The sequence below is a fragment of the Oxyura jamaicensis genome, chromosome 10 (assembly GCF_011077185.1).
Source record: "Oxyura jamaicensis isolate SHBP4307 breed ruddy duck chromosome 10, BPBGC_Ojam_1.0, whole genome shotgun sequence".
NCBI classification, from domain to species: Eukaryota; Metazoa; Chordata; class Aves; order Anseriformes; family Anatidae; genus Oxyura; species Oxyura jamaicensis.
In genome coordinates, this window is record NC_048902.1 from 4,321,827 (window position 1) to 4,349,144 (window position 27,318).

Genomic DNA, 27,318 nt, shown 5'->3' on the forward strand with positions numbered 1-27,318 from the left:
GTATTACTTGCAGTAAAGAGTGCTTCAGAGGTTATCACAGCGGGAACCAAATTCTTTTGTCACTTCCTTTTGGGAATTTAAACAGAAAGCAGAGATGGAGGTGAAGCAGGTAGAAGGTGAAGTATTACTGAGGTTGTTTTATTTGCCTTTCTATAGTCATCTGGTACAAAAGTTTTTATTGGAAATGGTCTTTGAGGCTAACTTTGTATGTTACCAGCCTGGTATTTGATCTGGAGGGGAGCCTGCCTGGTGCTGACTACTAAAGGTACATGTGATAGATGCTCAATTTCTATTGCAGAGTAGCACATGGGCTGAAAATAGCTTTGTATGTACACTACACTATTAATGTGTGGTTGTTTATTCTTTTTAAATCAACTGATGGTTTTCTATTACCTTACCCCAAAATAGTAAGGTTCAAAATGTCTCGTTTTATTCATTCCCTTGTCAGAAAGTAATCACGAATTCTAAGAAACTCATTTTTATAGCTCAGTTGTTGCCGCACTGTATCATGCATTGTATGCAAGGCATTGTATATCTGTATATACAGTTTTAGGGGAAGATATAGGCCTTATTTAAGAATACAGTTCAGGTGATGGTTAAATATTTGGAGCTCTTTAGCTCAAGTTCATGCAACTTCTGTAAACAGTAGCCTGTAAAACTCACGTTTAACCATTGGTAAAACAGACATTCGTGCGTTTTGCGGACATATGTTCATATTTCCTCCATGAAAGTGATAGTATTTTTGCTGTCTACAAGAACATGTATACAATGCAAGTAATAATAGTCTTAACTAAAAATTGCGTGTCAAGCAGTATTTATAATATTGTTATGAAACACTTGTTTCATTTAATCCTGTTTTGCTTTTCCTGAGGGGTGGGGAGTCTTACCAATAAATGACAAATGAATTCTCTTATTCTGGTTTTGTTCTTGAAAAAATCCAGTGCTTTCTTTTTTTCTAATGCATGTCTGTTTCTATTTCTAGGCCTTTCTTAAAACTTTCCATGTCTAAATGGACTCCTGAATGTAATATAGTTTATACTCTAAAAGCGGATATGAAGAGTGAAGTTCCTTCTGATGCACCAAAGAGACAGGAGAGTCTGAAGGGGATCCTCTTGAACCCTGAGCCTATTGGGGCAACCAAAAGCTTCCCTGCAGAAGTTGAGATGATTGCCAGTAAAGTAGGGAATGAGTTCTCTCACTTATGTGGTGATTCTCAAAAGCAGAAGGAAATGAATGGCAACCGTACAGACCCAGACAAAAGTATTGTGGTGCGAAAAAAACGCAAGAGCCAGCAGGCTGGTCCTTCATATGCTCAAAATTGTCCTGATAAAGAAAACCAAGGAATCTTAGGATTAAGACAGCATCTAGAAACACAGAGTGAAGACAACGACTCTTCTTTTAGTGACTGTATCTCTTCACCTTCATCCAGCCTACATTTTGGAGACTCTGACACAGTAACATCTGAAGAAGAAAAAGATGCTCCTGTAAGACACCCTCAGGCAGTGTTGAATACTACAAGTAGAACTCATAGTGCACGGTCACAAAAGTGGCCTCGGACTGAGGCAGACTCTGTACCTGGGTTATTAATGAAAAGGCCCTGTTTTCACAGCAGTTCTTTGAGAAGGCTTCCATATAGAAAGAGATTTGTGAAAACCAGCTCCTCACAGCGGACACAGAACCAAAAAGAACGAATTTTAATGCAGAGGAAAAAACGGGAAGTGTTAGCTCGGAGAAAGTATGCTTTACTACCCAGCTCTAGCAGTTCAAGTGAGAATGATCTCAGTAGTGAATCTTCTTCCAGTTCATCTACTGAAGGGGAGGAAGACTTATTCGTGTCAACTGGTGAAAACCATCAGAACAATACAGCTGTTCCTTCAGGTAAAACTGAATTCCTGAGGTACTTTTGTTACTGAGCTTTCATTATGTGCAGTATGCTTTTTTTCAATTTATAGGTGCTTTGGAGTGGTTGGTGTTGTGATTTTTATAGAAGTTATACTGCAAATAGACTTACTGTAATAATAATTTGAACATTAGACCATAAATTCTTGGGAAAAGCACATTGATAAATTCCAGTAAAATTATAAATCTAGAATCTTTCAATGTGAAAGGTGAAGTTAATGGTCTAAACAAGGTGCTGGAAGGTTGTTGAATCTAATTAGTCACATGCCGTGGAATTGTTCCATTTTAAAATTATTTTAAATAGCATTAAAGAGGTTAGCTTTTACATTGTAATTGCTAAACTTTGTAATACTGCTTTGTTTACTGATTGTGGAAATGACAATTGTCTGGTTTCAGGAGGTAGGAAGAGTTATCTATAACATGTCAAGCATTGTTAATTGCATGAGCAGACAACTTTATGACAGTGACCATGTCTTTTTATTTAATAGTGTGAAATAAGATTCAGTGGAAGGTAGCTTTATTATTGCAATAATAAAAGAAAATTCTAAGGCCTGAAGTTGTGGAAAGCAGAATATTGTGTATATATACCAAATACTTAAAGTCAGCAAATGATCTTGCATTGTTTACAGAGATGCTTCTCTCGTACGTCTTTAGTTATTTAAGGATATGCTTGAATGTTATTTTTCTCCCCCTCTACCAATTGTCGTAGAATTCCTTTCTTCATAAAGTTGCCAAGAGAAAGGCAGTTGCAAGAATGGGACCAGTTATATTCATGATGTTGCAGTTGTGCCTTCTTTGAATCATTTCAGCTTTTTGTTGAGCATGGGGAGGTAGATACACAGGACACTACGTAGTGTTAGTCTGCTGCCATGTTTTATTTATCTGTTGTTCAATGACAAATGGGTTTTACAAAATGAAACCGTATCTTGGACTTGCTGATCTTTATTTGAAGAAAAACTGACTGAAATAGCAAGTACAAGTTAACAAAAAATCTGTAGGTTCATGTTAGGGCACAATTTATGCTTGAACAGAACCACAGTACTAAATAGATTCCTACTTACTCATTGTTGTAGGAAATAATTTACATGTTATTCTTTAACGTACTGTTTTAATACAAGAAGTAAAATTTGTAATGCAAAAACCTTACTCATGCGGTGTTAGGACTGCATAAATAACTCTAAAATGGGAGGACTATTGCGCAGGCTTAATTATCTCTATGCATATTTGTGGGGACAGAAATGCAGTTTTTTTAAGCCTAAAGTTACATTTCTGAAATGCATGTCCAAGCATGTAGAAGGGTACAAGTTGTAAATAATTAATGTAGGAGGACAGGCATATGTTCATACTAAAAACAAGTTTGGGAAATTACTGTGTCAACACTTCCTATTTCCTGGTTAATCATTTCTTCTCATTTTCAGAGAGGATGAACTTTCTTGTAACTGTAGAATGATATAGGACCATTAACAACGCTCTTTCCAGCAAGCACACACAGAGCGCACCAGGCAGCAGTGAAACTAGTAAATGGATGAGGAAACGTAGGTTATGGCTTCTCAGGCAACTATCTATTTCTAACCACGATAAATGTGTTTATGGAGAGAACTTTCAGTTATTTTTTTAATCTACTTGAACTGTTAAAAGCTATTGCCAATTTAAAATTAAAATTCAGTTAACACCACGTCTGAACTTCTCTTTCCATTGAAGGGTAGAACACAAGGAAAGCCCTGCCGTAGAAATCCTTAGGTATTTGAAAAGAGTCTGTTAGAGAGCTCTTTAAAAATGGATGTAATAATCACTGAATATTCAGGCTGGTCAGGTAAATTGTAATAGTTGTGTGATGTTATTCTGATGGTCAGGAGACTGGAATTTACAACTTGTTTCATGTAGTGATGTGGAAAAGTATATTGTCTGATAGCTTTATTTTTATGCTTACTACTTGAAATGTGTGTTGAAAAGCACATTTAATTTGAGGTAGTACTTATTCTCATCATATTGATTAACTCTGCACCAGTTAAGTTGAGATAACCTACTGGTGTAAGTTGTAACTGAAATAGTTACATTTAAAGAACATGTATTATGGTGGCTGTACTTCAGAATTTACACTTGCAGTGAGCTGAGAAGTAGTTCTGGGTTAGAAGATATGAATACTATATTTCTTTTTCCAGTGGATACTTTGATGGAAAGGCTTTGAGCATTTCATTTACATGGATGATAGAATGGGAAGTTGAGCAGACTTCCTTTGTGCTAGTGCCCTATCTTTAGTAAGAGAAGAGCATGATTAACACTTTATGTTGCTTTTTGGTTATAGGAGGTTTTTGGTTATATAAGGTATTTCTAGTTATTGAGCTAATTGGGCTGACTGGGAAAATAGTATTTAATTTCTACTTACAGTAAGCAAGCACAATGATGTTTTATATGTATATATGGAGAGGATTGTATCGCTAGCAATGTGACCCTAGCCTGTTAATGTTTGGGAAGATTCCCCTCACCCCCCTCTAGATCAGCACCTGAGTGTTGTGTATGCATCTGCTGAAAGTACACAATGTATTGAAAGACAAAGATCTTCCACTACCATTATGAGGCCTGCAGCATATATTTAAAAGTACTAGAGGGTGGTTTTAGGAAAGGAGAAGAATAATCAGAAAAGAAAAAATGCTGTTTTAAAAGATATGGTAGTAACTAAATGCCTAATAAGCTGTCAGCGCAGTGATGTGACCGTTATTGTGGCTTACTTGCTAGCAGCTTGTGTGAAGGTTATGTCAAAAGTACTTATTTGTTTCAAATACTGCTATTTTTTTCTAAAGACAGAATGCATTTAAAGACTTGGTGATTTTGATTAACATATACTGTTAATGAAAATATTTGACTATTGCAAGAAATTTAAATACATCTTTTGAGTCAACTAAGTAATACATGAGTTCCTGTCAGTAAAGAAACTAACTTGGTTATTTTTGGAAAATGATGTGAGTGGAGGTCTGCATTTTCTTTGTTATTTTATAAAAGGCATAATTAAAAGAATCTTTACCACCACTTCACCCTGAAAAAAAAAAACACAGCAGAAAATAATACCCCCCCCAAAAACCAACACTTTATGGAGTTTTCCTCCTTTTTTCTTTTCTGTTACAGGGCTTCAGTTATTATCCTAGTGGAATTTAGGAGCTTTGGGAATAGAAAGGGATTGAGCAAGCACTAAGTCAGGACACCTGGGATTGGACTGGGTTGTTTAACCACCTGTTGGCCAAAAAGGGCAGCTGTCCTCATTAATTTGGAGATCATCAGACGAGGCTGGTTCAGGGGAGGGAGGAGAGTTTGGGGGCATATGGACAATGTAAAAACAACTTGGTGGAGTTTCATGATATGGTTACACTTGAAATTGCAGTGCTATTAGGGCTATATATTCTAATCTATTATGTTGCAATATTAATTGAAATAGGGGGCTCACACACTTAAAATGACTGCAAACAGCAACATTTTTACTGTAAAATGGGTATTTGATTGTGTTTTGTTAGGTAGCCCAGAAACTTATCTCTCTCCCTTAAAGGGAGGACTTGTGTAAGCACCTATAGAGAAAATCTGGTGGCTTTCCAGCTTGTTACTAGAATTGGATCTCTAGTGCTGAAATGAAACTTCTCTGATAAGCTGGTATGGATATTATTTTCAGCTTGGATGTAAAATGGCTGGGGTTGCCATTTGGAGACAGCCAGCTCTTCAGAAAAAGCTAAAAGTGGAGCAGGTTTTAGCTTTACATACTCTCAGGTGGCAGTAAATCTGAACCACGAGTAATGGGAAGTGTTGTTTTTTAAAAAAGGTATAATTTTGTATTGTTATAAATTGTTGGCCTAATAGGCCCTAAAATTCCTTGCAAGCCAGACTTTGTATTTTTTTGATGGCTGGTGCTAGACAGGTATTGTCACTTTGCTTAGAATGTAATGCTGATGAGAAGCTGCTCCAGCTTCTGTTCAAAGCTGATTGGAACAAGCTTCTATTAAAAAAGAACGATGAGCCCAAATCCACTCACGTGTTTGTTGTGTCTTCCAAGAACGTTGAATATAGACATCTGATATTTTAGAAACCAGAGGCTGGTGAAAATGCTAATCTGAACATGAAGTGCTACTTGTTTGTATTAACGGGTTTCTGCTAACAGTTCAAGATGAGCACATATGAAATGGAAATGAGCTGTCTTTGTTAATGATTTTTCAGTTACTTAATTCCTCCTAAAATTACACCATGCTCTTCTCTTCCCACAGTAACTGATGCAGGTCATAATTAAGAGCTTTTATCTCAGTAGTGAACAAGGAAGCGAATGTGGCCTTTCTACTGTGTTACTGGATGGGGGCTAGGGAAGAGCTACTAGTAGTGAGGAAAGCAGCACCTGGTTGTGTGAGCAGCCGATGTTGGCTATTCTCACTGTACCTATCCAATGTGAATTGAAGCTCTAACTGCGGTAGTAAGTTAGCTTGGGGATTCACTTCAGCACTTCACTGTGGCTGCTGCAGCTTTTTGTGCTGGAAACACCTTACTTACAGAGCTGGTTTGCTGTAGCACTGTTGATAGGACTAAGGCCTATGTGCTTGGTTAAAACACAAGTAGAGTGTGGGATTAACCCACATGAGCATACGTCACAGTTGGATGAGATCCCCTAAATTCTGGTGGTTGACTCCCTTTTCCACTAGGGTGCAGAGTCCTAGGCAGTTGCATGTTTTTGCAAATTTCTCCCGTCTTGCACAGCTATTGAAAAGTGTGTTCCACATCAGTCACGTGTAGAACTCATTAGCACTATTAGGATGTTATTATCAATTTCAAACTGAATTATTAATCAGGTAATTAACTAGAACTCCCCATCACAAGGTGCTGCAGAGGCAGGTAGTACCAGTGAGTTCTGAAAGGCATTAGGCATTTACTGACAGCTGTCCATGAACCACGAACAGGTAAGGATATGCTTTCTGGTATTTGGAACCTTGTTGTGACCGTTCAGTGGTAAGACAGATTTCAAGTAAAGGTTGTAGCCTGGATTTTCAACTTACAGGGCATTTTTTTTTGTGTTGCAGCTGACGGAGAATATGGGTTGGAACAGGCCCTTGGTCTGATCCAGTGAAAGCTTGGAACGCAAAATAAGTTATCTTTGTCACTGGAAATCGACTTATTTAAAGTATCTTCTGTTTTCACTTATGGCTTGGTCAGGCTGTCTCATTTGAAATTGTGTGTTGTAAAAGTTATTGACTATTTTACATGTAATATTTCATCTGGTTAAAATCTAGTGACATACCCTCCAGGAAGGACAGGAATTGGCCAACCATAACCTTGGATGTTATAGCAGTAATATTTGTGTCCTTTGTCGGAAATTTGGTGCTAACGGGTGATTGCTAAATCTCTAAGCCATGCTATGGTCTGTCAAAGTGAAGTGATATTACTGTGTGTAACACCAAGCTTGTTTATAACTTCTGGGTTATTGAAGCATTTAATATTAAAACTTGCTTCCCAGAACTGCTTATGGTCTGTCAGCAGCACCTAGCAGATACACTTCTGACACCTCACAGTTTTCTGGGGAAAAGTTACGCTCATTTAAAAATCTTAATACTGGATGGCGGAGTGTTGTTTAAGAGTTGTACTTGGCTCAGTAAATTAATCTGACAGATTTGCTTTCTTCATGGCATAGGGCCTGTGGTGGGGGTTGTTCTGCTTGTTAAAGGATGATTATCATTTGAGCCTGCTTGAATTTGGATTCATGCCGGTGTAGTTCACCCTTTCCCCTAGGCTGGCTGAGCACTAGGTTTTTAATATAAAGAAGGGTTTAAAAATGTACAATTATGTACAAAACCTAATTGCTAACTACTGCTAATAGGTCGCAGTTTGTAAGGATAGGTGAAACTTACAAACTGAAATTTGGAGTCTTGTATGTGCTGTAAAACGTAACTTGTGGATGTGCGCAGGGCGAATAAAAAAACCAGTGGAAAATAATAAAATTTGTAGTTTTCAGTAGTAGTTTTGGTTTTAACAAGCTTGTTTAAAAATGTTGAATGAATCCTTTAGCGGTAGCCCAAAGGCTAATTTTGTCACAAAACATAGCGAGTTACTCTCCAGTTGTTTGGTACTCAGGAGAAAGCAGAGAGTGGGGTATGCCTACAGGAGGGTTGTGTTCTGCTTGCCATGTAACCATAGGTATTATGCTGAGAGCAGGGGGCAGGGGAGACAACAAGGAAAAAAAACTAAGTCTGGACAACTATTTTGCTGCCATCAGTCCAATGACTCTTCTTGAAGAATGAGTAATTTCCAGTAGTACAGGATTGTTATAGTAACGCTCATCATACAAATTCAGCTGTTCTCTTGCAGGGTAGATCATTGACATGATACATTGATGAGTGATGTATTAATATTTATAATTTAAGATCAAGTTTGTTAGAGCTCATTCCAGGAGAAGGTGACTGGTTAGTGACTGGTACGTCCATTAAAACAAATAATTGTATACCTTGTGATGGCAAACTACAGAAAAACATCCTGTGTGGTGGACTGCGGGGTCAGAAATAATACTGAGGACAAAATGCAAGTATTTTCACACTTTGTGCATTCTTGGGTTTGGATATCCTCTGTTTTTGTTTTTCCCCTTGGCTGTTGGTGTGTTTTGTAAGTTACGAAGTACATTAAAACTGGGTTTTATTGAAAATAACTGACTAAGAAGGGGTACTTCATAAGGATTATAAACATTACCTCAGTGGTGTGTGTTTCTGAAACTTTGCTGTTCAGCTGATCTTTTTAAAGATATTTTTCAGATAAAAGGATGTAATGAAATAAATTTATATTGGTAGATAGCTGAATTTTTATATGCCATTCTCCAAACAACTGCAGTGTTCTTCAAACATACAAGGTTCACATACATGCACTTTTCCTTTTGGTGTGCTTCTAATAAGCCTTACGCAGAAGACCCTTTTATTTAAAAGGGGGTAAAAAGTTTGTTGTATATGATCATAACTTAACATTCCTATCTCTTTTTTTCCCTGGGAATATAATCTTAGGAATGTTTGTAAGGCATTTATTGTAGCTTAGACTTTTCTGCTGGTCTTCATTTTGCAGTGTATTACTGATTCATTGTGTAGTTGTTCTGAAAGTGCTCTGGCATGAAAACCCAGTCGGTTTGTGCTTTTGACTTCGAGAGCCCAACTGGAAAGCATAAGCAGGTAGGAAGGCAGAAGGTTGGAACATAGCCACGCCGTATCCTATTTATAGTACCTTTGACCATTTTCCTGAAGACTTCCTTTATTATTTTTGAGGTTATAAACCTGTTCAGCCAGTAACAGTCCTGATGTTTTCTACAGTCTGACTCATGTAGTCTGTAAAATCATGTCTTAGCTAAAGATTTGCTTTAAAAAAAAAAAAACAACTTGAAAACCATGGCCAAGGTGGGCATCTGAGTTGTGCGGATATTCAGTTGAGAATTGCCTTTGGTTTTCATGAGAAGCTTGCTGCAGAACTCAGGCAGAGATGCATGCTGGAATTACACAGCATATGGTTTTGGCCTCAGAGAGGTGCTGTTTGTTTTCAGAAATACTGAGATCACACTTCAGCCTAAATCTTCTTGCTTTTCGACTTGTCTTAAATTTAAATAATTACTGAGTCTGAGGCTGTTTGGATTCCCGGGAGTGCTTTCAAATTTACTGTACTTAAAGCAGTGCGTGTTTGGAAGCACAGAGATAGGGTAAAAAATGGTTACATGTTTTCTAACTGACCTTTCACTAGCTGCTTAGCTAGATGGTTTTACCCCAGAAGCTGTTGTGCATTCGCCTGTGACTTTTAAGATGTCACAAGCATGACACTTAGTTTCTTCTGAACATGGTGAAGACTTCAGCTGCAGTTCTTTCACTCTGAGTAAATGGCCTCTCTGTATTTTTCAGTTTTAGCATCTGACTTTGTTTTTGAGACATTGTAATAATGCGCTCGGTTTCTGCCAAAATTTTCAAGCGAGTTCCGTGACTGAATTTTGTCACACACTACTTGTGCTCATGACGTTTTGGTGAATAACAGGGTTTGGAAGTATGGCTGTTTCCATCATCAGGCACCAGTCTCTCTGGGATTAGTGTGACCAGAAACAAAGGAAAGCTGTTGGTTTTACAAAACATTAAAAAGGTTGGTGCTTGGGGGCAATGAGAGGGAGGGTGGCCTGACCCCAACCCCTGAAATTTGTTAGTCTTTGCTCCTTCACTTATAACAGCACAGCTTAGAAGTTGCAGAGCTCTTGCAGATCTTTGCTACAGCAGGGTGTCCTGCTAGACCAGGGAGCTGTGAAGAAAGGATCATAGACCTTGTCATGGGGTGGAACAGTCCGTATAGGACGGAGTTACTGACTAGAGTGAGGGCAAATTCTTCAAGCACTTTTCCTAAAGAAATTCTCAGATCTTAAAATGGTAGACTTTGTTTCTAAGCTAGATAGCTCATTTATTTAATAAATTATTTTGTGTTCAGGGACATTGAAACAGTAAATAAATTTATAGCTCAATTTAAGTATTCTAGATATTCAAACTTGTCATTGTCAGTATTGTAGCTAGAGAAAAAGGTTTCCATATGTATGAGTGTTAGACTGGAACTTTAACCACCCTTCCTAAAGCAGGAATTATTTCTTGTCGAAACTTGTCTGAGTTGATTTTGTGAGGTATTTGGTTGTTTATTTTTACCGCTAATAGTTCAATTTTTAACTTTGCCAGTGTAGTATATGATTGTGAATGCCACTGAAAGTGTAGACTTATGTTATAAGCATCAACGCATTTGTGGTCTTCAATTCATTTTGGAAATGAATAACATTTCTTAGTTGGTACATCACTTTTCTTCTTGCTATTGTCTAGACTTAAGGTTAGGTTTGAATACATACAAACGTATGAAAAAAAATAAAGCTATTAAATAATAATAAACCACTCCTGCTTTGCAAGTTTCAAAGCTTTTGTTTTTATATTAAATGACTGAATTTCATTGGTGTTACAGCTGATAAAATAAACCAGAATCACTTCCAATACACAGTAGAATGTAAATTTGCACATCTGTAGCTCCCCCCCATGTCATCTTCCTTTTACACTTCAATATTTAAAGCAGAGTTGCTACTTCTCATAATTAGGTCGTGTATTTGACAGTTGCACCTAAAGTTTTGACATAAGATGTAGGTACAGAATTTCATAGTTTAAGTCAAGGGGAAAAACGTCTCCTATAAATGACAGCTTTTAAGTATGCAAACTTTCTTTTTCCTCTTCCCTCATTAGGAAGTATTGATGAAGATGTTGTGGTGATTGAAGCATCCTCCACTCCCCAGGTCACTGCTAATGAAGAAATAAATGTTACCTCAACAGATAGTGAAGTGGAGATCGTCACAGTTGGTGAGAGCTACAGGTGAGTGAGACTCGTGTCTCTTTGTATTACTAAAATGTTGCTTGACTCAGTGTTTGTCACAAGGGTCTGTATCGTTATAAGTTCATAAGGTAATGTTACAGAAATTTTATACTACCAGGCCTCGTGTCCATTTTTTCTTTTGGAATCATAAAAAATCAAACCCCACAGCTTTGCTGAAGCTTGAAAATACAACTGATACGGATTTGGTGAGGTGGTTGTGGGTAATGTGACTGAGAGAGAGAACTTTAGGGAAGCAAAGCTGCATAGTGTGATCCTAGAGAGAACAAGCTTGCTCTGAATGTGTCTTTCTTTGAAGCCACTGCCTCATATGCTTTCCTGTTCTTCCATGTCCCTGTGGGAATTTTGTTCCCTATTTGTCAGGTTCTGTAAAATCTAATAGAGAGAAGTTTCTTGAAGTAGAAGACTTGAAACTGTCATGTACATGGGACTGTAGGAGATGACTGCCAATTAAACACACTTGTTTGTTTGTGAACATGAGGACAAAACTGTGGAATATGAAGAATGGCCGTTTTTTTTATAAAATGACAAAGGCAGAATAGTAAAATATACAAACATCCCGTGTGTTTCTCAGCAGATCGTGCTTTCATTAATGTAATTTTAAGTTTAAAAAACAGATGGATTTTCCTACAGACATCACTTCATTGGAATAAATGGCATATCCTAGCAAAACCCATTTCATGGTTTAGTGAGGTGCATGCATAATGAGGAGGGATTTCATGAGCGCTTCAAACAAGCTCTTTGCTATTTTTTTTAAACTGACACACAAAAGATGTCATACGTATTCGGGTTGCGTGTTTTGTAGCAGAGAGAAAATAAGGAGAGGTGAGAGAAATCAACGTCTTAAAAATGCTTTTATTCAACAACAGGTTTCCTTGTATTTCTTCATTTTTAAAGATGTAGAATATTTTTTCTGTAAGAAAGCAAAAGCTGCAGAATCAGACGCTTTCTCTTGAGATGGTTAGAAATAGGTTTCCAGAAATAATTTATCCATATGAATGTGCAGTTGAGAACAATTGTAAAACTTTTTGCAAAGACTTGAGCTGGATCAAGTTTGTTTTAGCCTCTTAAAGCTTCATGTGAAGCTTTGGGGGTTAAAAATGAGGCTATATGAAACTGTGCTTACAGAATATCAGTTGAAACCTGATTAAAGATGTATAAAATGCTTTTTAAAACTCAGCTTTCCTCTTCTCACCATCAATAGGAAATGTTTGCTGTAGTAGCCATAGAAGAAGATTACATGCAAAAGATATACTACTTTTCTACCTTACCTTCTGCAGTGGTACTGCCAAGACAACCAGCAGCAACACCCCTCTTGCTTTTGTTAATGTCAATAGCGTCTTTGACTTCATTGAGGAAGAGACTGAACCAAGGGTGTTTTCTGGTGTATTTAAACTTTGATCCATTCAGTTTTAGACCTTCTAACATGCAGACTACTTAAATTAATTTTATTAATAAGTTCACAATGGGATGGGCAAATAGACTTTTTTTTTTTTTTTTGCTGTTGAGCCCTTTATGTGCTTTCCCTCAACTGTTGAGAAGAGATTTTACTCCAAAAATTTCATGAGAAGATAAGAAATAGCTTTATATTGGAAAATGTCATGATTCTGTGTGATTGAAAAAATACAGTACAAAAACAATTTCAGGAAGCTTGCTATGGCAAGGAAGAGTCTTTAATTTAAATTTTGATACCAAAATGTCAGGAAATGTCCCTTGCACACTAGTCTTTTATACTTTGAACAGTGATTACTATGCAGATTTTCCCGTGGTTTACGAACATGAGTTTTGCCAAAGAACAATTTAAGGAACAAAGGCAGCTATTGGAAGTCTTAATGGTAGTTCAGGATAAAAATGTAAATGCTGTAAGCAAAGTGAACATTATGAAAATTATTTACCAAATTCCAAGTACTGTTCAGAGCAAAATAAATGGTTTCCTTTATTGTCATGTACTTTGTGTATAGACTTCTGCCTGATTTAAATTGTAAAAATATATTTTGTGGTGGAAGTAAAAAAAAAAAAAAAATCAGAATAACAAAAATTAAAATACTATTTCTGATGCTCTGTACTACTGAATGGAATGGGTGCTGTTACATTACAGAAACAAACCCGTCCATTTCCTTAGGTATGGTACGGGCTTATGATTTCCTTTCCTCAGCTACACTTCACTCAAGCTTCGTAAAGTGTTACACAAAGCTGTGCTCATTCCTAGGCAGGAGTGAGGGAAACGTTTAGGAGGTAAATTTCCAAAGCGATCTCTGAACTTTAAAGTTTAGAAATTATCCTCTGAAAACACTTCATCGCAAATTAACACTCAGAAAAACTTAATATTTACGAATTGTTATAATTTAATGCTTCTTTCTTCATTGATAGATCTGCTGTTTCAGACTGCGTAGGAATAGCGTAGGATTCAGAGACTCACGTTCTACAACAAAGTTAAAACATAGTATTGATGTAATTGCTGCATGACTGATAGGGTTTCACAGTGATTTTTTTAAAACATAAATTACCTGTGTTTATTTCATAGAAACTGATATTAGAGGCTAAATTCTACCCGTTAGATACGTGCCATTACATCATCCGTTAAAAGCTGCAGTAACACTTAAATGCCCTGCTGCTCCATATTCTCTAGATGTGTATTTCAGCATAACAAAATTATATTATTGAAAAATAAAACAGCAGCCTCCCAGACAATGAGGGGGGGAAAAAAAAAAGGCAAGATTTAGGTCAGTAGTTAAGCTAATACCTTTTTTAAGGTCTCGTTCAACACTCGGACACTCAAGATCACACTGGGGACAAAGCTCTAGTTCTCATACTGCACGGCCTCAAGAGCAGCGGAACCGCAGCAGGATTTCCACAGTCATACAGCCACTGAGACAGAACGCAGCAGAAGTCGTGGACCTTACGGTGGATGAGGATGGTAAGTCATACTGGTCTGAGAAGTTTCCTCCTTTAAGGTGAGCCGCATTAATTGTATTAACTCTAGCGTGCTGTTTTGTGAACAAGTCTGGTAGCGTGTCAGAAAACCTTCTTGCAGTTTTATTTTTAAAATAAAGCCTCTTCAGGTTGAAATGTACTGGCACTCAAACTTATTCCTGCTGAAAATCTTAAGAATGATTTCCAATTGTTGTCGGATGCTGCCAGAGGAAAGTCTTAAACTCATACATGTTTTTGTTGGTGTTGCTGGTAGTCACTTTGAAGATTTTTTGGGGTACACACTACTGTTAATGTTTAACAGAAGTTCTGCGCTATTGTAGTTCCATCTCTGTATGAAAGTTAGTGTATTATTCTTTTAAGGTATCTTGATTTTTGGGGGTGACTTGGACTGTTTGGAACTTCTTGGTTGGGTTTTAAAGGAAGAAGGTCAGTTGATTTACAGATATTTTTTCTTGCTTCGTAGTTTTACTATGAAATATCCCAACAGCTCTATCATTGGAGAGGAAATGGCATTTACTGCTGTAATTTACATGTTTCACATATAAACTATTGTAAAAATAGACACATTCTGAATTGAAACTGTTATAAGGCAACTGTGTAGTTATCCATAACTTTATGGATGTGTTCAAAGATACCAGTGTTAAAACTTTGCTACTTACATGGTCATCTTCCCACTTAACTTTGTGAATTAACACCTGGGAAGTGCGTTTAATAAAGTTTTTCTTAGCTAGCATTTTGAGATAGTAAAAGCCAGTAGGCTTAGTCAGGTTTTTTTTTTTTTTGGGGGGGGGGGGGGAGGGCTGGGGGGGAGGTGAAGGAACAGAACTGGTTGCATTATTGATAACAAATCAAAACAGTAACAGGCTAGTAGGATGATTGAGGCTAATAGAATAAGTTGCATGACTGCAGGATTGATTTAGCATGCATTAGCATCCAGGCTCATGTACTATGTATTCCACATACCAGTCTTAGGCTCTCTGTGTCCTGTTTCACATTTTTTTGCCTGAATTTAAATGTACTTCCCAAAAATATTTTCTTTAATTAAAATCAATGTATTGGAACACCACATTTAAATTTAAAGGGATTTAAGCATAGATATCAGGTAATGTTTTTTAATGTGATCAGCTGGAATACTGCAAAAAGGGAGATGCGCTTATTCCCTTTCTTACCGAGTTGCTGATGTACCTATTAGATTTGGAGAGAAATCTTGAAAGCAAGTCATATTTTACTTCAAGACTGTGTAAAAGAAGTATTTGAAGTATCTTAATGCTTTTTTATTATATCCATGCAGACGTTTTTTTTACTAAAAAAAGCTGATCTGTTTCTGATCTTACCTTTTATGGTATCTTGTATTCCTAGTCATGTCATTGCCTTGTCAGTAGTTAGAGGAATTTCAAATGTAGTCAAAGGCAGACTTTTTAAAATGGAATTTGAACTATGCCACCATTTATCCATTTAAAACTTAACCTGTTCACAGTTGGGTAGTAGAGAACAAAATCTATCAAGCATGGTATATTTTCTCTGGGTCCAATGAAATACATATATATATAACCTTTATAATCTGCAAAATGAACTTGAAGTCTCAAATACTGATTAATGAATCTGATCCTAGTCTCAACGCCTACTGAGACTAGAAACCAAGTTTATCTCGTGGTGGCCTTTAAAAATATACGTATAGTATGTATAGTATAGCTGAAGCTTGTGTAGTAAAGTAGCTCATCGAGTTTAGATGTTACTGTGATATTCTTGGTTAGTTATCTAAAAATTTTCTTGTGCTTTGTAGGCATTAAATGATGGTAAGGGTAATACTTAATCTTAGAATGCTTTACCTTTGAATTTATAGAAAAATTCTGCAAATACGTTAGCAACTGTTTTCATCATAAAGTACAAAAGTAACTCATTCGGTAAATAAAACTTGATATGACTGATTTGTTTACGGAAGTGATTTTGTATTTGTGAAGTCTGAGTTATAGGACTCTTTCCACATACAGTTGAAACAACCTTTGTATTTTCTACTCATCAGATTTTTGTATTTGAACTTTCTCAGTATCTAGCAAGACCAGCATCAATAACTTATTGTAGACTAATTAAAAACATTCAATAACAGCAATGTAAAAAGGAAAAACTGAAAGCTTTTAAATCTTAAAGAACATGGAAACTTTTTTCTTCCCCTGCTAGAGCCGACAGTTGTGCCAACCACATCAGCTAGGGTGGAGCCCCAGGTTGTGAGTTCTGCTTCCAGTAACAGTTCTAGTACATCTACCTCAGAGCAGGCCTCTGATGCAGCTCCAAACGTCTCCAACAGCCAGCCCTCTGCAGCACCAGAGACGACTTCTAGTCTTCCGAATAGCAGCACTGCTGGTTCTTCAGCTGGAGGTACAGAATATGAGAGCTTTCTAAACTGTTGTATTGCCTGCCAGTACGAGGAGGTAGAGGAGGTTAATCAGCTTTCTCTAGCTTATGTAGCTTGTGATCTTTTAGGACTGAGGATAACAATAAGTTGAGATTGGTTAGATTGACTGTGTAAAGTTGAGAGGAAAGGAGTTTGAAAAAGGTGATCAATTTTCTCCCAAAGATGAGTGGGGTTGTGCAGGAGCATTCTGTGCTCACTTATTGGGAGGTTCAATTATATCTGATCAACAACCATACCCTTAATTTTTGAGGAGGCAGAATATAGTTCATTGGGAGTGGAGTCCTCCATCACAGTTGTAGGGTTTTTTATATGTGTGGTGTAAGGAAGTGAAGGATGTGAACCTGTAGTTTGCTTCACTGGAAGCATGTCTCTACAGATCTATATAGATACAGACCTGTAAGAGAGCTGTAAGTATGGGTAGCACTCACAACATCTGAGATGTGGGTGCTCTTTCACTTTCTGAAAGCTAGGTGATGTTCGAAAGAGGTCTGTGCTTATTAGCCACAGGGACAGTCTTTCCTCCTTTCCCTGCTGATAATGTGTATTAAGCTACTGGAATAATAAAGCAAGTGTCAGTTCACTTCTAGTGGTTTTCCTGTGTACATCCACTGAAACCATTAATTTTGGCTGCATTTGGCAGGCATGGCTAAATCCTCCTTTTTTTAATCCTCTGTTTTGTTGTAGTCTAGATCTGTTTTCTGACCAGTTAATTATTTATTTAAACATGAAGTACTGTTTTTTAAATTTCAGACTCTGCTTTATGGTGTTTGGCTTTACTAATTTCTTCTACTTTAATATTAAAACTTCTTTAATTTAAAGATGATACAAGAAGAACTGCGTCTAACACGACACTGGAAACTGGCCCTCCGGCCATGCCACGGTTACCATCTTGCTGCCCTCAGCATTCTCCATGTGGAGGATCTTCACAGAATCATCATGCATTGGGGCATCCGCATACAAGCTGCTTTCAGCAGCATGGCCACCACTTTCAACACCACCACCACCACCACCACAACCCTCACCCAGCTGTTCCACTGTCTCCTTCATTCAGTGACTCCAGCTGCCCTGTTGAAAGGCCTCCTCCAGTGCCTGCCCCTTGTGGAGCAAGCAGCAGTTCAGGCACCAGCTACCATGACCAGGCATGTTTAATTTTTGTAATTGTTCCTTTGTGATTTCAAGTTGTGTTATAGGTATGGAAGAATAGAATAGGATACTGAATTGTGGATTATTTTCATGTTCTGTAGGAGACATGATAAAAAAGAACTCAATGGAAAATGAGTTAGTTTGCATTTTTGTCCACATATTATTATAAAAAAATCATAACCTGACAAATAATCATTGACAGCTGACATTATCTTGATGACTATAAGACTGTTACTTTATTTTGCTGTTTAGTCAAAATGAACATAAATACCTTGGAATACACTCTGCAGATCATAGTTTTGTACATAACTGAGCTGCTTTAAGGGAAGAAAAATTATAGTCTAAGTTTATAAAAAAAAAAAAAAAAAGAACAGTTGCTTTTCTACAGTCATTGCTTTTAAGACTTTATAAAGTAACTAAAAATCACAGATCCAAAACAACACTTAATCTAAGAACAATACTGATAGTTCTACATGTAAATTAAGTTTGCACAATCTGGTATATGTTTTAACTGTAATACAGTAGACACAACAAAATGCTAAAGTTTGCTTGCCTGCAAATAATTCAAGGTGTGCAGCTCCCACATACTTGATGATTTATGCGTCATAGTCTCGTGTTTTTTACATGGTACGGTATAATAATTCAGTCTCCGTTGTCAGATTCAAGAACTTAAGAATAAGAAACGTTAATCATATCTAAGGAATGTTCCAGAACCAATCCTTAAAACTCAAAAACCTGGATCCCAGATAGTATTTATTCTTATTTTTTTAGCATATCATGTTTGAGGATGACTTTGTTTTCAGTGTCTGAAGAATTGCTTGAAAAAAAGGTGGTTTGTTTATACAGCAGGCATTGCCAGTAGACTTAAGCAGCAATGGCATAAGAAGTCATGGAAGTGGTGCTTTTCATGGAACGTCTGCTTTTGACCCCTGCTGTCCTGGTTCTTCATCTCGAACTGCAATTTATGGGCATCAGGCTGGTGCTGGCCCAAGCCAATCAATAGCGATAGATGGATATGGATCAAGTATGGTTGCACAGCCCCAGCCCCAACCTCCTCCTCAGGCATCGCTTTCTTCCTGCCGGCATTATATGCATTCTCCCTGTAAGTACTGATAAGTTCTGGATATCTGTGTGTTGGGCAAGGAGGAGGGAAGGATGACAAAACAAACAAGAAAACAGCTTCTCTGACAACATATGAAAACTTTACTGTCTGCTTACTTTGATCGTAAAAGTGGCCTAGAAAAATGCATGCTAAGAAATGTATTTAAATGGTTAAGTTTATGTAGAGGAATTACACATAACCAAGGGGAAGTTAAAATATTTTCTTTTGGAATAAGTCATTCTTAATTTTCAAACTTCAAAAAAGTATTTACTATGGAAATATTTTTATCCTCTTTTTTTTAGTAATACCTTTTCATTTTTTTCATTATATCTTCCCCTTCTCCAATGAGCTCTGCTTAAGCAGGCTCAGAGTCAACTAACTTGTTTGATCTGTTATTTATTTTATTATGTCCACAAAATAGTGGACTTGAAGGGAAAAAGAGTATTTAAAAATAACAAATGAAGTAAAATTTCTCACCATGCGTCCTTTTCAACATGCATCACAGATGCATACTTTTTACCAACCTGAGAAAGAAGAGTAGTGGCTGCAGGAAGTGTGGACTTGTAGGATATATCACTGGAATCACTTTATTGAGAAGATGAATGTGCACAAATTCCCATGTTGCCACTGTTTATATTAGTATAATAACACTGAAGCACCTGTGTGAAGATACTGGTTTTTATAAATTTCATCCAGAAACTACTGTTGACAAGATTAAAAGTCTCTGTTTTCATTGCAGATGCTTCTTTGACCAGACCTCTTCACCATCAAGCTTCTGCATGTCCCCACTCTCATGGAAATCCTCCTCCACAGCCTCAACCTCCACCCCAAGTAGATTATGTTATTCCTCATCCAGTGCATCCCTTCCATCCTTCAATCTCCTCTCATGCATCTTCTCATCCTGTTCCACCTCCACCACCAACTCATCCTTTAGCCAATGCAGCTGCTCCAATTCCACAGCATCTTCCGGCAGCACATCAGCCTATCTCCCATCACATCCCTGCAACAGCACCTCCAGCACAGAGGCTACATCCTCATGAAGTGATCCAGAGGATGGAGGTCCAGAGAAGAAGAATGATGCAACACCCAACGTATGTCACAAATGTACTCAGAACATTATCTAAACATATAATTCATTTCCCTCAGGTTTGTAAAATGTTGCATGTGGATCTCAAATCCTAATTGCATGGTTAGGAACCGTTAGCATTAAACCATGGTAGGAAGTGTCTTTACATACCATCAAAGTTGAGTGAGCATTAAGACTGAACCTGTTCTTGTTACCATCTTCATTATTGTGTCCAGGTGAGGCAAGAAGTACAGTGAATGGGTTATGGAAGACAAGTGAAGCTTATGTTTCTCTTGCCCGTCAGTTATCCTTCAGATAACAGGCAGGAATTCCTTTTCAAGCTGGACAGTCTAAAAAGTACATCATAAGGTCCTTCCAAATACGTTTCTTAAAAATGCCTTTTGCATTGCTGATACTATTAAGATCCTTCTTATGTAACGAATGCTATAAGATGCTTTAAGATAAGATGGACTTCTCATAAGAAATGGCTTACCAGGTTTAATGAAGATTTAATCTTAGATACCTGCCTAGCTTTACTACACCTTGGTCTTCAGAAGAGAAGAGACTGAATAATGCCTATGAGAATGTGACAAATGTTGAGAGGTAGCTTTGGTGATGCTGTTTGAGATACTGCTGTTGCTAAACTAGACCTGTGACACTAGTATCAAGAGAAATACGGTCAGTACTGGCTTGGAATTCAATCATAACATAACTAAAGCTATTTTGTTTCGGAGATGATACTTTTAGATATTTAAGAGCATTTCAAGCAAGAACTCTCTAGTTTTTCTCCTAACATTTTTATATAAATTCTACCAGTACCTAATATAAAACAGATTTATATGTAAATGCTGAAACAAAAATTTGCTTTAACCATAACTTCTTAAGCAGTTTTCAGTTACTTAAAACAACCACAAAAGAACCCTATAGGTACTAACTCTGCTGACAGTGATACATGACAGATCTGTGTTTTTCTGTAGGGAAGTCATATATTTCTCTGCTTTCTCAGTTGTGACAATTTTGATCTATTTGAACCTGGACCTGTTCTTTATCTGTTATGCAAATGGTATAACCTCTAAACACGCTGACTTTAGCACACAAGGGTACTGGTTGTGTATGCCTGTGCTTATGGAGTCGTATACAAAAACCAATTTTGGAACGCTCAAGCCAGCTCAAGTTAGAGACTGAATTTCAAGCAAAAACAGGAATGATAGCCATCTTACTTGTTCTGGAAACTTTGTGATAGCAGACTTCTGACTCGTTCAGTTCCTTGTCTCAACCTCTCAAGAGTTCTTAAGATGTTGTTTCATCCTTCATTTCTAGAAATAGCATATGGGGTAGTCTTCCAGCTTGTATACCTTCTAATGACACAGGACTCTTTCAAAATTTAAGTAGAGAGTGGTTAGTATCCTCACTGTCACGTCTCAAACGTTGGGTACAACGACTGTAACTTTCTTTGGATCTTGGGATTGGCAAGAAAATGTGCAGACGGCAGCATATGACGGTGCATTGCATTTGTATACCATACAGTATTTATGTTTAAAATCTTTTTTAAAATATATTGTTCCAGATTTTTCCCATAGTTAATGAACTGAACAGAGGTGAGAGTAGGAATAGGTTCTGCTGTTGATAATTGTGTCCGTTTTGGTATGTACCGTTGCAGGAAACTTAACACTTGTAACATAATTTATACAAGCTCAACAGATTTCTCTGGAGAAGCATCAGTTTGCAGTGGTTAGAATAGCATGCCATAAGTAACTTATTTTTTTAAATGTACGTAGATTACAAAATGTCTTAATCTACTCTGTCTGGAAGTTTAAGGTAGAACTGAATGTGAAGGGAGTTTCCTACTCCTAGCAAAAGCCAAATCTCTAGGCTGAATAATAATAATTCTGCTTTGAATGCAATGGAAATAAAAACACTAATCAATTTTTTTGCGGAAGTGGAAGATGGTAAAGTAGCAGAAATCAGCCAGCAGGTTTTTGCTAAGATCTTGTCCAAAACTGTAGTTGTTCTGTACCAGCTGGAATGGAAGAAACTGTTCTCTTACTACTTGAACTATGATGCAAACATGTTTCAAGGCAAATTACCTCTAATTAGTGTGTTCGTTTTCCCCTAATAATTTCTGATGGTATAAGTTCACTGGAAATAATCTAAGAATCATTCACGGCAATGCTACAGGCTACATCCTTAATCGTGACATGACCATTACGTGCACTTTCATTGCTCTCCTGTTCTGTAGTTTGAGATGAGGATTAAACAGTGTCAGTCCCTTGATTGTGTATGTCAGGTGAAGACCAGATCGTGGTGGCTGACAGTGTTTGCAGTCTATCTCAGTATATTGCTGTAAAGGCAACTATATGGTCAGTTTCATGTTTGAGTAAGAAATTCTAGCTTTAGACATAAGTTGAAATTAAAACAGCATGGGGAATTTTTTTTTTAATTTTAACCTGTTCCAGTAATTCAGCCTGTAACATTGATAATTAATTTTACCTTCTCGACCACAAGAAGTGTCTGGAATTAACTGTTGCTATTTTATTTTTAGACGTGCTCATGAGAGGCCTCCTCCGCATCCTCACAGAATGCACCCAAATTACGGTCATGGGCATCACATTCATGTGCCTCAGACAATGTCTTCCCATCCTCGACAAGCTCCAGAGAGGTCTGCCTGGTTAGTAATCAGATAACTATTTTAGTTCTTTGAGATTCAGTACAGAGGACCATAAGATGTGCTGATAATGCAGGCTATTTAAAAAAAACATGCTGTGTGCACCTGTAGTTTAAAATTGGTATATCTTGATTTGGCTTTGAAATGTTGCTTTTAGCACTCCATATATTAAGCATATTTCTAGTATTTTTTGTCCATTGCTTTTTGAAGGGAGTTGATCATTGACAGTAGGTAGTTATTTCAAGAGCTGATTTTTTTAAAATAGGCAAGTAAAATATTGCTGAAGACAATTCCTGTATTTGTTGTTTATAAAACAAGCTTGTAAATCAAATCCAGACCTTACCTATTATCTCTTATGTATGTCTTAGCTTACTTAAAATTGTATCAGACCACTTGTGAAGATTAGGTTTAAGTTCTGCTATGTATTTAATATCTGGAAAAAATTACTTCTGAGCCATCAAAGAGGTTCATGGGTTATGGCTTCTGTTTCCATAGCGTGTGAAGTAGTCAATACGATAAATATTTAGTTGTCTCTACTGATTTATCATACTGAATATTCATAGCTTATTTAAAAGCGGCTTTAAGTTACAGTACGGTTAAGAAGATTTTCAGCCAAGTTTACATATATTCTAAAAAGTTAAGATAGTGTTGCTGTGGTTTATGCTGTCCAAAGCAGTAGAATTGTATCTAGGAGGCAAGATGTACCGTTATTGTAATGCTACTTTCATTCATGTGACAGGGAACTGGGAATTGAAGCTGGTGTGACTGCAGCTACTTACCCTCCAGGACCCTTGCATCCTCACTTGGCCCACTACCACGCACCTCCTCGACTTCATCACTTGCAAATAGGGGCTCTTCCCCTAATGGTAAGGAGATGGCTTGTGAAAAATCACAATAATTGGTCGTTGTAATTATTTTGTTTGTTAGAAAAATTATTTGGGGGATTACTGTATTTGATTAGGCATGTATTACCTTGTTGTAAAGGGTATTGGTTTAACTGAAGAAGAAAATAATCTGGTGCTTTTATGTTGTTCCCAGATAGAGCTACAAGAACAGACAGGCTCATTTCTAATGAGAAAAAATAGTTTAGGACACTAACATTTCTAACTTCAGCTCTTGTAAAATGAATCATATTTTAATTAAATTGTCATGTGCATTGCAATGCATTGACCCTCTGCATCTGATTTCTAAAACCTGTGCTCTTTAATGAGCTTTAGTTTGTTAAAGGTACCAGCTTTCCACCCAGTGCATAAGGATTCGCACTGGTGCTTCATTTAATTAAGGTCCATATGGACAGCTGGAATTCTGTCTAGAGATTTGGTTGGTTTTGAATAATATTTGGTGTTCATCAACCTTATTCCATATGATAAAATAATACAATTTTGTAGCATGAAGTTGTTACAAGCAGAACGAAGTGTGAGGGTTAGTCCCTTACTAAACACAACTTTTAAAATCTACGGTAGAAAAACCAGGAGAATCTGTGTATCTTCTGAGTTATACAGAACATTAGTTTTTGAAAGAATTTGTGTATGGTAGTGTAAAAATATTCTTAACTTTCTTTCAAGACGATTCAAGACAAATGTAGTTGAACTGAACGTTTACCATTTCTGTATGGTTAATCTGTTTTATTTAGTCCTCTAGAAGCTAGACAATCTGATCAAATGGTGGCCTCATGTAGAGACAGATGCTAAAACTGTAATTAAAAAAATCAACATGCAAGTCTTGTCCCTATAAGATTTCTGTATTAGAGGCCAGAACTGACATCTAGAGATTGGATTATAAATTTATAACTAATACTGTAATAGTGGTCTCTTTGTAGTCTGTTCTTAAACTGCTTGATCCTTGCTACATAACTATTGTAATAATCCTCAAGTACTTCCCTGATATCTGTAGGGTTGGTAATTCATTGTTGCACAGCTTCCATAGTTACCATAGACCATTCAAAGCACTTTAAGAATTCAGAATTTTAGCATAGCCAATAAAATTATATAGCCTTATCCCTATGCACCATCTGTACAGATAATTTTTCTGCAGTCGTCTTCAGTTAGGTTTCTGTTTTTACAACTGGACAAAAAATGTTTCTTCCACATTTATTTCATGCAGTGTTCAGTAACAGGTAACATCAGGTGCTTTATGTTCTCCATGAGAAAGGGCCCTTAAAAATAAGTCAGTGAACTGCAGTTTTATTAGGAGGCAGCAAGTTAAATGTGCCTATTTTATCTCACTATCAGGGCTAGTTAAGTCAATTATGAGACTTATTTCCACCGTTGCTGTGGAGCTTCTAGAAACTTGACAGGTGAGCTCATCCTCGTGTTAATGTGTTGAGAAACTACCTGTATTTTAACTTTTGCAGGGGTGTGCATACCTCTAAAATGATACATGAGCAAGTAGTTGGGACCCCCTTTTACCTTTTTAGTAGCAGAATGGAAAAAAACTGATAGAGAATATTTAGAAGAATTTGAATAATGTCAGATAAGATACTTTGGGGAGTCTTGCCAAATAGCTGCTGTTAGTAACCGATATATCAGATGAAGTACGGTTCTTTAACTCTACAAAAACTTGTGCATGTGTTTGTGTAGGGCTATCTGATCCTTTTAAGTCATTCATGAATCTCTGGATGAAGTGGAATTCAAGTTGTTTGTGTCAATTTTTTAATGCGTTGTCCTGACAAGGTGTTTTGCAGTGTACAGACATCTATAAGCAGTAATTACTTGAAAGCTTGTGATCTGTTTTGAACCCTGCTGAAATCAGACTGAATGTTAGGCTTTGAAGTGGTGGTGTTCTGAGTAATTTGAAACGTACGTAGATTACATGCACTAGAAGAACATAAAGGCAGGTTAAAGCATTGCTAGCAGTTCTATACAGAATGGGCTCAAAGCCTTTTGATGGTTCTGCCCCTTCTATGGTGGTAATGAAAGCCAAAACTTTATTTACACGTATGTGAGAACATAAGAGATTTGTCAACAAAAATGACTAATGAACATGGAACAAATCTGTGAAGTTCAAGTAAAAAAAAAAATTGAATCTTAACCAAAAGTGCCATTTTATTAAAGAACAACAGATGCAATTGTTTCTGTCACCAAGGTCTTTTCATTGTAACTTTAGGAATTGGGGCAGGGAAGGAGAGGCTGAACTATAGTTAGAGTCCCTCTGCTAAGGTTAGTTAATGTTATGAGGAGTCCTTTCTTTTTCAGAAAACAGGGTGTACTGAGTAGCAATTTGCAGGTTCATTAGTTGTATTCTTGATGCAGGTGTCATAAACTGATATTCTGTTGTTGTTTTTTTTTGTTTTTAAAAAGTCTTTTAAAGTAACTTAGGCAGTAGCTCAACTGAAAATCATTTGTGTTTAATATATTTTCCAAAAGCAGTGAATTGCCTGGCAGGCAGTGTGCATTTTTTGTCTTTTTTGGAGTTAAAAAAACTCTTAAAAACTAATGTCTGTTGTAAAGGGCATAATGGATTGTTAGGGCTAAAATGACATCAGTACTCTGATGTATCAATTTCAGATCTTAATCAGATGCAGGTAATCTAATTTTCATCTAGTCTACTCAAACGTAGACTTGCAATTTCAATCCTCAGCAAGACAAGATAAGGATGCATTAGGGGATAGGAGTAGCATTCAGCAGCTCTGCCAGTCCAAATAGGAAAAGAGATTTTGTTTCCCCCACCCTCTTATTAGCTTGGTGGAGGCAATTTTCACTTGTTTAAGTGTTGCTTCAGGAGGAATCATAGATTAAAAGCAGTTTAGAGAACGCTTCTTTCATGCCTACCTAGACAAGGATTAGTCTACTTCCCTCCTTGAGTTAATGCAATTACTTTGATCATTGTGACTCTGCCTTAGAGTAGTGTGTGTTCCCATCACTATTATTTCAGTGCCTTGCATATGGTGAGGGGGAAAAAAGCTTCTGTCAAAATGATTTTTGTGATGGATTCCGTTCCGCATGAAGAGCTACTCAGCAAACTTGAACGTTTTTCAGAAGAATCAGATAAAGATCCACGTGTCACATAAATAATGCAGCACTATGTGAGAGAGACAAGAGATACAGGCTGAATATGTTCCTCTGTAGTGTAGTTTAAGGTGGATGTTAAGTTTGAAATAGGTCTTAATTAACTGCAACAGACTTAACTGTGTTTCTCAAATAGAAAAATAGGAAAAATGGAACTTTTAATACAACCGATCCTTTTTTCCTCCCATATAACCATGAATTCATGTTTGTTTGCTTTTTAATAGAATATGGACTATTGAAGAGCATTTATTTTATGTTCCCCTTCGGCACAGATAGACCTAAGTTTTTAGCTATGCGACATATGTTAATTGTTCTTTCCCACAGTGTCTCTCTGAAAACTAACTTTTCCTTGTTTGAATTTGGCTTATTTAAGACAATTGATCAGCTTTATTTTTTCTAGTATTGACATGGATTTAAGCAGTTAACTGGATAAGTATATTAAGATCCTTAACGTGAACTGTTGAATGGAAGGTCGGGATGGGGAAGATAAGTAGTACAGTACAGTGGAAAAATCACTGGTGGCAGCTGAAAGGCAGAAGAATCCTGGAAATACGGAAGGTGTTGAAAGCAGGATAGCAAGGAAAACTATCTTTCTTGTAGGCTATTTCAAGCTGTTTCAGAATGTTTGTGTTGTAAGTGGTTCAGACTTGAGCTTGAACTTTAGAGTCACTGTAATTTTTTGTTGGTAGTAGGAAATGTCATAAGGAA

At 37.0% G+C, this 27,318-nt stretch overlaps 1 protein-coding gene across 7 annotated transcripts in view; it reads left to right on the forward strand.

The window, feature by feature from the left end:
- The window catches only part of RNF111 (ring finger protein 111), a 49,739-nt gene that overhangs the window by 13,957 nt on the left and 8,464 nt on the right, over positions 1–27,318 (forward strand). For 5 of the 7 annotated variants that reach the window (XM_035336233.1, XM_035336232.1, XM_035336235.1 and 2 more), the window contains exons 2-10: positions 983–1,878; positions 11,136–11,262; positions 14,034–14,197; positions 16,393–16,590; positions 17,447–17,766; positions 18,617–18,872; positions 19,612–19,963; positions 22,481–22,606; positions 23,343–23,469. In XM_035336233.1, coding sequence (XP_035192124.1) covers positions 1,002–1,878; positions 11,136–11,262; positions 14,034–14,197; positions 16,393–16,590; positions 17,447–17,766; positions 18,617–18,872; positions 19,612–19,963; positions 22,481–22,606; positions 23,343–23,469 — 2,547 coding nt within the window. In that variant the 5' untranslated portion in view covers positions 983–1,001. The remainder of the gene's footprint in view (positions 1–982; positions 1,879–11,135; positions 11,263–14,033; positions 14,198–16,392; positions 16,591–17,446; positions 17,767–18,616; positions 18,873–19,611; positions 19,964–22,480; positions 22,607–23,342; positions 23,470–27,318) is intronic. The other 2 variants (XM_035336234.1, XM_035336236.1) reach the window with 1 other exon arrangement.